This window comes from Mustela nigripes, chromosome X (assembly GCF_022355385.1).
Source record: "Mustela nigripes isolate SB6536 chromosome X, MUSNIG.SB6536, whole genome shotgun sequence".
Taxonomy (NCBI): Eukaryota; Metazoa; Chordata; class Mammalia; order Carnivora; family Mustelidae; genus Mustela; species Mustela nigripes.
Window position 1 is genome coordinate 106,715,090 of NC_081575.1, and position 10,071 is coordinate 106,725,160.

Genomic DNA, 10,071 nt, shown 5'->3' on the forward strand with positions numbered 1-10,071 from the left:
TTGTAACTGTACCACAGTAAAAGCTGTATCATCTCCAGCTGGGCACTGACTTTTAACTCTCTGCTCTCATAAGAGGCTTGTGACAACACTCAGTCATTTCATCTATAAATATATTTATTCCATGGCATAGGTAATCACATCATAATCAGTTCAACGTCTGGCACTGGCACAAATCTCCAAACACAAATCTCTGGTTTCATCTAATATCCTTATAAACATACATGAACTGTTGGTAATGTGTTCATTACCCAGGGATTCAAGACTATGGACTGTTCAAAGACCTGGGCATTGAGTGGACCCATGGGGTCCTGTAATAGCCAACTCTGCTTGAAACACCTAGATTAGGATGCATCAAAAGACTGGAGTTCAATGAAACTGTACCTTCTTGAGGCCTGCCCCAGCAACCTTCACACAGGCAGGGGTTCTTCATCTTTTTTGCACCATACATTTCCTGGGCAGGCTCTTAAAACCTAAGGACCACTCTCAAACTAATGTTTACAAGTGCATAAGAAACACGGGTTTACAAAGAAACCAATTATTCTGAAATACAATTAATCAAATAGTTGTTTTACTGTTTGTCACCATAATATGTGTGCTACTTTATTAAGTCATTAAATACGAAGATCTAGCATTAGGTCTAAACATTGCTAGGATTTCGAAGTGGGGACGTACGTAGATAATATTTCAAGATACTTGGAACGTTTATAACAAGACAGAAAAATAATGCTTTCCATTGCTAGCAGGGTCACAGCCCATAATACCAGGGTTTTGCCTACTTTCATAATTAAAGAAAATGCTGAAGTTCCATCCGAGGTTAGCAAAAATAAACGTGCATCTTTTCCCCTTCAAGTCCCTGGAATTCTATAGACAGCCCTCTTGAGTTAAGAATCCCGGAGGGAGACGTGAAAGAATGAGAGAAGAAAAGCAAACCAGTGTAAGCAACAAAAAGTGGCATCTAGAAGATCTAGAACAGCCTAAGATGACACTTCTCCTCGTTTTCACCAATTCTCCTTTCCTCTTCTCTCTTTTCCTGCAGGAGGGATTTAAAATGCTTTTCCCCCAACCCATGTGTTGTCCAACAAACAGATTATCAAAACCTTCCAGGTTTGAGGTCATGACCAAGGTCTGCCAATAAAAGCTCGGAATACACACAAATGTCCTAACCTACTATTTCCACCTCCAGACTTGTCCCTTTCAGGATCAGCTGCCTTATTTATAGGCATGGTGAGACTTTCAGAAAAAAACTACATCCTACAGTTTTACTTTAATGATGCTGGTAAGGTTTTCTTATCAATTTGTAATTTTTATTTGGCTAGGAATCTAACATTTCTCAAGCATCTACTACATGCCAAGTGCTTTCAAAATGTTAATTTAATCCTCATGAAATTAACAATAACAGCAGATGTTATTTATTGAATTCTGTGTAGAAGACATTTGATGCACCTCATTGAATTAATCCAACAGTATCACCAGATAAGAAACTCAGCCTCAGAGGAAAGTGGTTTGCCAGCAGTCACAGAGCCAATAAGTGGCAGAATCCCAACTGCTTTTCAGAGCCCAAATGTAAATGCTGTCTTGGGAGTTTTCCTTTTCCTTACTGTATCTTACACAAGATCACATCCCCAGAGAGTCTTGGAGCCCCAGGAAGGGCTCTAGCCTGTCTCACTTCCATTCTCCTGTCCTGAAGAATAACTGATGATTATTCTTCCCCTTCCATCAGGGGCAAGCTCTGGCTGCATCTCGGGACGCTTCTGGAACAGCATGCTGGGCCCTCGGCACAGGTGGAAGGGGAGAAAGAAGAGACGAGAAAGCCACCCCTCTCCACTGAGTCAGCCAGCCACCCTCACCACTGCCCCCAGCCACTCACAGAGGGCACAGTCTTTCTCTTCTCTTTAACAAGTGTTAGTAAGCACCAACTACGTGCCAGGCACGATGCTGGGTGCTGAGTCACAGTGAAGCCCAAAATGGCAGGCAAAATATACACAAGCTAATTCTAACGGTTATAAGTGCCACAAAGAACACTAATAGAGTAATAGGATAGAAAGGGACTGGAGATGGGAGTAGAGAACTATTTTTACTAAAGGTGCTCTCTGCCCCTTCTCTATTGCTCAACTCTATAAACTAACGTAAACTTGAACTGATTCAGATAGCTCACCTATCCAACGGCCTATTCAGGGCTCTAGAACAGCACTGATAGAAACATTATCTGAGCCATACAGGTCATTATTCATTTCCTTGTACATTTAAAAATTAGAAAAATGAAAGAGGTGAAGTTGTTTAGTAATATACTTTAACCAAATAGATCTTAAAATATTATCATTTCAATATGTAATTGAGGAAATAATTTCTTGGTGAGATATTTTATATGTTTTTAAAAATGAAGTCTTTGAAATTTGGTGGTATTTTTTATTTATACCACATTTCAATTCCAGCTAGCCATACTTCAAGTACTCAAGAGCCCCAAGTGGGGGGCACCTGGATGGCATAGTTGGGTAAAGCATTGAACTCTTGGCTTTGGCTCAGGTCTGATCTCAGGGCTGTGAGACTGAGTCCCACATCAGGCTCTGAGCTCAGCACAGAGTCTGCTTGAATTTTTCTCTCCCTCTTCATCTGCCTCTGCCCCTCCCCACCACTTGCATGCTCTTTATCTCTCAAATAAATATATAAATCTTATTTTTAAAAAAGCCACAAGTGGCTAGTGACTACCATATTGAACAGTGCAGCTCTACACTTCTGATTACAGTACTTACTGAAACGCTTTGTGATGTGCAGATTTTTAAGTTCCACATGGGTAGTCTTGGGGGCCTTATTAAATCTCTGCACTTCTGTATCTTCCTATGTCTAATACAATGCCTCTTGCTAGATGTGAATGAGGAAGTATAAATTTTGGTTGCTATTGACAAGGATCTTAGGACCAAAGAGACTTAGAAACAAATTATGAGACAGTGAATGTCAAAGCACAGGGAAATCAAGAAATATGATCTTTAATGACATTCAGCTGCTGGATCAATCCTTACCTGAAGTCTGAATTATTACTAAACATTTTGGTTACATGGACCAGAAAATTTTCTCTATTTTTAAGACAGGTGGAATTGGGATTTCTGTTACTTGTGACTGAAAGCAACTGGTACCAAGAAAAAAATAAACGCCAAGTCAACAGTCTTGAGTTCACAGATTAATTCAGTCAAAACACTATGCATTTCAATCTCTTTGAAGTGAATATATTTTCCCCAAATTAAAGAGCACACAACCCAGAATGAATCTAATGAACATATCTGGTTCTTGTCAAGTGTACCCAACTTACTTGTAATATTAACCCCTATGAAAGAAGAGCTACGTGAAAGCCACAGGGAGAAAGATCAGATCTTAAAATCAAATGCTTGGAGTAGAAAAGAGTTAAAAAGACAAGGACATGTACTAGGGGTAGAAAAGAAGACACAAGAAGAAAACCTGAAATTCTAACGATCAGAACTACGGGAACACAAGCTTTCACACATGATGGCTGTTCTCATGGCCTCTTCACGTCCTTTGGCTATTTAGAAAAATACATTCTGGATCTACATATAGATTTTTCAAAGAGGCTTCAGGGAGAAATTCATGTGTATATTTCAAGGGGGTGTTTCCTAACAAGAAATTGCTTAACTTTTTAAATCTTACAGCTTCTTTCCCTTTCCTTACACTCTACACACACACACACCCCATGCTCAAATGGTATCCCAAGATTAGGAAAAATGCAAACAACAACAAAATAGTTTTCAAGTAAAATCATTTCATTTCACATTCTGAATGTCTTCTAGGGGCGCGTGGGTGGCTCGGTCAGTTAAGTGTCTGCCTTCCGCTCAGGTAATGATCCCAGGGTCCTGGGATCAAGCCCCATGTTGGGCTCCCTGCTCAGCGGGGAGCCTGCTTCTCCCTCTCCCTCTGCTGTACCCTTTGCTTGTGCTGTCAAATAAATGAATAAAATCTTTGTAAATAAATAAAGAAATGTCTTCTATACAGGCCCAAATCTTCACACGGCACCTCTCTATGCATGTGGGACTTAATGATGACGCATGTATAATTTGGCAATTTACTACTCCATGTGTGGCCACATGAAAAAGAGCCACCATGGTCACAAAAACAGGAATCTATTAATAGCAACCCTTCTACCCTATTTATACAGCAGATTCACTGAGATTTACCGGGGCTGAGTTTCACCAAGAATAAAAAGCCCACCCCAGTGGCTGGCTGCTTCATAGCATTTCTCCACTGTGTCCCCATTTTTTTTTTCTAATCTGAGGTCTGTTTCAAAGAATTTAATGATGTCGAAGCTCAGTGTGGTATATCATACTATGTTCAAGGTTTGAGGAAAATGACACAATTCACAGTCTTCAATCGTCTCAACTTCTTAATTATCAAATGACGTTACAAGATTGAAATTTTCAGCTTTCCACTATCTGCAAAAGACGATTTGGCTAGGATCATTAGAGCAAAAACAAGATTGGGGGGGGGGGTATTTAATTATGAGAACCATTTGAATCTTAGCCAGCAAATATTTACAAATAAATAACCCATCTATGAATCATAACCACCTTTCTTTGCTCATTAGTGTATAAATCCTACTTCCTCTTACTGTTCTGCTGGTGCTATCTGTGCTTGAATATAATAATACACTGCATTTCTTTACAAAATATTGGCAAAGATTGCTACTTCATAATAGAGATGAGCTGGCCCTACCTTGAGTCATCTGTCTTCTGTTTGACACAAGTGTTCTATCTCACTTATTGCCTCATGTTTCATAAGTGCTCATTTGCAAAATTTTCATCTGCTCGTTCATAAGCAACACATGCTGTGTCATCTTCACGGTCACATGAAGACAAATTTGGGAGGTTTTGTAGGAAGGAAATTTTGAGACATTCAAACACATGACTATATTCGTCCTGCTTTAAAAAAAAAAAAAACTTGCTTCTTGGAGAGAATAAGAAATAATTTTATCTTCCAACTAGGAATCTGAGTCTTATATGCCACTTAAAGAAAAAATTCACGAAGCCAGGCTGCTGACTTCAATAGAGGGCAATTTTTCATCAGCCCGATCTGTCAAATCCATTTTATTTCACAAATTGGACAGCCGTATCTGTGTGTTCTCTATCAGCCATAAGAAAATGGTATTCTTTTGATTGGTGGTATTGGGTTTTATTTTTGGATGTTCTCGCTTTTTATCAAGGGTGAGGAAAAATATCTAGACGGTATTCAATATTTTTGAAAGCACATGATATTTACAAACGATAAGACCAGAATAAAACCTCAGGCATTTGGTAGACACTATTTCATGAGCCTCAGAACTAGCTGTGAGACAAAATAGAGGCAGAGACAACAAATATTTACTGAGGGCCTGCTGTATGCCAGGAAAGTGTCATTTATAAGCGTCATCTCCTCTAGCCCCACAAGCCCTAAGAAATGGGTTCTCTTAACCCCTTTTGAAAGGTAAGAAAACTGAGCTAGGGAAAAGGAGTGGTCAAAAGTGGCACAGAGGAGAAATGTAAGGAAACCAGGATTCAAATGTAGGTCTACAGCTTCAACACTCATGCTCTGAGCGCTTACAATGAGGAAAAAAAATCTGGAAATAATCTAAATGGCAACATGGGAATTGACTGAATCAGCTAGAGTGTATCCATACAAAGCAGTCATGGCAACGGACAGTAAAGATCTACTTTTATTGACACAAAAATATGTTATCATGTCAAATAAAAGATTATAAACAGAGAATATATGATCCTTTTGACATATACATATAACTTTGTATGTATATTTGCATTTAAAAGGTTATCACTGGGGGTGCCTGGGTGACTCAGTGGGTTAAACCTCTGCCCTCGGCTCAGGTCATGATCTTGGGGTCCTGGGATCGCGCCCCGCGTCGGGCTCTCTGCTTTGTAGGAAGCCTTCTCCCCCCCCCCAACTCTCTTCCTGCCTCTCTGCCTACTTGTGATCTCCCTCTCTCTGTCAAATACATAACATCTTTTTTAAAAAGGGGGGGTTATCACTGGATGGCAGGACCAAATTAGGTTCTTCGTGACTTGTTTTTACTTTTTTTGTGTTTTTATTATTGAAGTTCTTTTTGCAAACTAGGAGTAACAGAATACAATAAAGAATACTTACTCAAAACAAAAAAAATATGTTTGGGGGCCAAGGGAAAATACTGGAGGCATCACCAACCAAGATAGGCATAAAAAAATTACATCCATGGTTATTGCTACTGTTCAACACTGTTCTGGAGGATCCAGCCAATACAGTAAAAAGAAAGGGTGAGACAAAAACTCTAGTTCTTAACTTTAAGATTACCTATCTAAAAAATTCTAAAGAAGCCACCAAAAAGCTATTATTTAATAAGACCATTCCATGGGTGCCTGGGTGGCTCAGTCAGTTAAGCACCTGCCTTTGGCTCAGGTCATGATCCCAGGGTCCTGGGATCCAGTCCCACATCAGGCTCCCTGCTCAATGGGGAGCCTGCTTCTCCCTCTCCCTCTGCCTGCTTGTGCTCTCTCCCTCTCACTCGCTCTCTCAAAAAAAGATAATCTTAAAAAAAAAAAAAAAAAAAGACAGTTCTAACGTGATCCAATATAGATATATCAAAGCTTTACAATGGGCACCAGGAGTTGGCAAATTTTTTCCTTACAGGTCAGAGGGTCAATACTGTAGGCTTGTGGGCCATGTGGTCTCCATAGCAACTTCCCATTTCTGCTGCTGTGACACAAAAGCAGCCATCGACAATGCCTACCTGAACGGATGTAGAGCCTCCCAATGAAACTTTAGTTCCAAGAATAGGCAGTGAACTAGATTGGGCCCACAGGCCATGCTTTGCTGACCCCTACTTTACACACCAAACCACCCCCCTCCAAAGAAAACCAGTTGATGGAGACGACTTACCATTTAAAGCAGCAAGAAAATATATAAAGACCTAGAAATAACTTTCTGAAGGGCTATTCAGCTGTACGTACACATCAAAAATTAAACTGTGACAACTCTTTCAATACAACAACTCCACTTCTGGAATACACATGGATCTTTATGACAGTGCTATATAGAATAAGAAAATATATCTATTGACATTAACTGTGTTTATGAGAAAGACACCATTTTTAAAGTCCATGACAGGGTAGTACGCCTAATTTTAGCTAGGTTTTTAAATAGATGGGTGTGCACATGAAGGTTTGCATATATACCCACAAATGGAAAAAAAAAAGAAAAACTAGAAAGATGTATACCCAACTGCTCCATTAGCAGTTATTCCCATGGGTGGATTTATGAGCAACTTTCTTGTTACTTTTTTTGCATTTAATTTTTGGTTCTTTGTACTTTCCCAACTTAGCTTAGAAGTAAAGTTTTCCATTTTTAAAAGAAGGAAGTGAACAAAAAAACCTCTGTGTGCCTCTCAACAATTAAGTCATAGTTCTATGAATGCTCAAGGAACTCATACACAGTGTCCTCAAAGAAAAAGCACATTGGTACTGATTTTCATTTTCACATTAAGACATCCCTAGGAAGAGCTTTAAATTATTCTAACTGCTCTGCTTTGATGCCCTGAAGATAGAAATCTTCTGACTCTAACTAACATGTAAGGAGCATCTATCTGCAAATCTTTTTCTTATCCTTCAGTGACACCTGTGTACACTTCTCTCTGTCTAGGAAGAAAAGCCAAAGAAGGTAAACAGGAAATAGGCAAGAATGGTAGGTGAAGGATAAATGTGTGTTAATATCATACAGGGAAATCATTATTAGCAAATTCATTTCTCAATGTCTTATCGTTCTATAGTATGGGAACCTGTCCTGTTGGGTTAGGGGGAAACCGACATTATAGCACATACTTATTCTAACTTATGAAACTTTTAAGTCCTCCTCGAGAGTTTAGGTCCATACAATTTATATTGTGGATAAGCTGTGAAGCTTAAGTACATTTTCCTTACAATTGACAATAGGTATCTAATTACTATGCCAATAGTTACAGTTATTAAAACATATGTAAATTGAGACATTTAATTTTCATGTACTTAAAATCTTGGGGAAATGGAGATGGAGTAGAAAGAAAAATGATGATTCTTCCAGCTTCTCAGAAATTCCTTCTGGAGTTCTAAAGTCTCAAATATCCAAAACAAGGGAAAAAATTTCAATAATGGAAAAGAGAAAACATACCTTTTCACTTCACATTTGATCTGGAAGTTTCTCGAAAAGATCTTTTCTAAAAGCTCTAGATCCTATTATTTTACATAATGGATGAAAAACAAAAGCTTTAGGGGGCCCAGTTAATCAAATGCAATGCTCTAAACCTCAGGCTACAGCACAGGACTACCTCAGGCTACCAGAGAGAGCGCGGGAAGCTTCTGGCACTAGAATGGCGCTCCCTCCCTGCTCAAGGATGTCTTCACCCCTGTGCCCAGACCTGTGACTGTGCCACCCTATATGGCAAAGGCACCTTGCAGGTGGGATTCAGTTAAGGATCGTGAGGTAGAGTGATCAGGTCACTGATGGGGCCTTACCTCTCTAAATAGAAGAGACTTTTTTCATCAGAGAGAGAGAAAGAGATATGAGGAAGGAAGTCAGAGGTCAGCTTGGAGAGAGAGCTGAAGATGCGACAGTGCTGGCTGTAAAGATGCAGCAGGGGCCACAAGCCAAGGAGCGAAGGTGGCTTGCACAAGCCAGAAAAGGCACAGCATTCAGTCACCCCTCGAGCCTCCGGAAGCCCTGCCAACTCATTCAGACTTCCAACCTCGAGAATTTTAGGATGATAAACTTGTGTTGTGGACAACCAAAAAGTAAAAAAATAAAAATAAATGAAATAATAAATAAATAAAATTCTAGGTGTTATTCTAGGAGCAACAGAAGGAGAGAGAGAAGCAGACTCCCCACTGAGTGGGGACCCCCCCCCCCAATGCAGGGCTCCATCCCAGGACCCGGGGATTAGGACCTGAGCTGAAGGCAGACGTGTCACCAACTGAGCCACTCGGGCACCCTAAAATATACACATTATTGTTTTCCTGAAACAGTTACCTTATCTGACCTTAAAATTTCCCTACTTCCATCCTGAAGTGCCTTCCTCCAATAGCTCAGCATAAAAAAATAAATGTAATGCGAACAGAAGTGCCTCTAGTGAAAGACTTTTCCAAGTTTTGAAGTGTGCGTGTACGCACGCACACATGTATATGTGTCCTTAGGCATATGTGAGTATGTGTGTGTGAGCCTGTCGTTACCACAGAGGCCACGGGAGAAAAGAAAGTTCCCCCAGAGCCAAGTCAGAAGTTAACAGGAACAATATGACAAACACAAGGTCATCCTGAGTTCTCAAAAGACAATGAGGTGTTAAGTACATTTTGTAGCCATGAAAATCCAGGACATAAATAAACATGTGACCGTTTGCTCTGAACACAACCAATAAGTGTATTATATAAAACAACTTTCATTAACTATTCCTTTGTTCCCAATCTCAAGGAAATGCTAGTTATCCTTCAGCAGAATTTAACATTAGTGAATGCAAACAAAATGAAGCCTCTGCTAGGCTTGTATTTGAGATCTGGGAGACTGAAATTCCACAATTTTCCTTTTAACCCTCCATTTTAAAAAATCTTAGAAATGAAATTTAATATAGTTAAAAAGCAAGCAGGCATGCTTCAAATCCAAAACTGTGTTTTTCCTGTCAAGTACTGCTCTCTGTAAAGTGCGTCACCAAACCCCCGTAGAAACTTACCCTTCAACTTGAGGTCAACGTTATGTCTCAGCCAAGGGTAAACCCCATAGCTTGGCATATCTTCAGGAATCGGATTACTGTTTATCCAGCCATCACAAGCAAACCGGAAGAAATTATCACAAGGGTCCACAGAGAAATTTACTTTGCTCAAGATGGCAGCAGCTATTTAAAAAGAAAATCATAGGATTAATGAGAAGCAGTGAACGCTGTGTACTGTTCCCTTCCAAATTAAACAACCGTTTCCTATCAACCAGTTCCCCAGCCTTGGCTTTTACTTTGCCTCTCAAATGACTCCTTGAATCAACTTCACTCTATTAAATTACTGTATTCAGATTGAGTGGGTAAAAGCTTGGTGG

The 10,071-nt window shown here is 39.7% G+C and overlaps 1 protein-coding gene across 1 annotated transcript in view; it reads right to left on the reverse strand.

Annotated features, from left to right (window-relative positions):
• The window catches only part of PHEX (phosphate regulating endopeptidase X-linked), a 191,186-nt gene extending 181,328 nt beyond the window's left edge, over positions 1-9,858 (reverse strand). Inside the window, exon 1 of the mRNA XM_059386182.1 lies at positions 9,716-9,858. Coding sequence (XP_059242165.1) covers positions 9,716-9,773 — 58 coding nt within the window. The 5' untranslated portion in view covers positions 9,774-9,858. The remainder of the gene's footprint in view (positions 1-9,715) is intronic.
• Between the last annotated feature and the right edge of the window lie 213 nt (positions 9,859-10,071).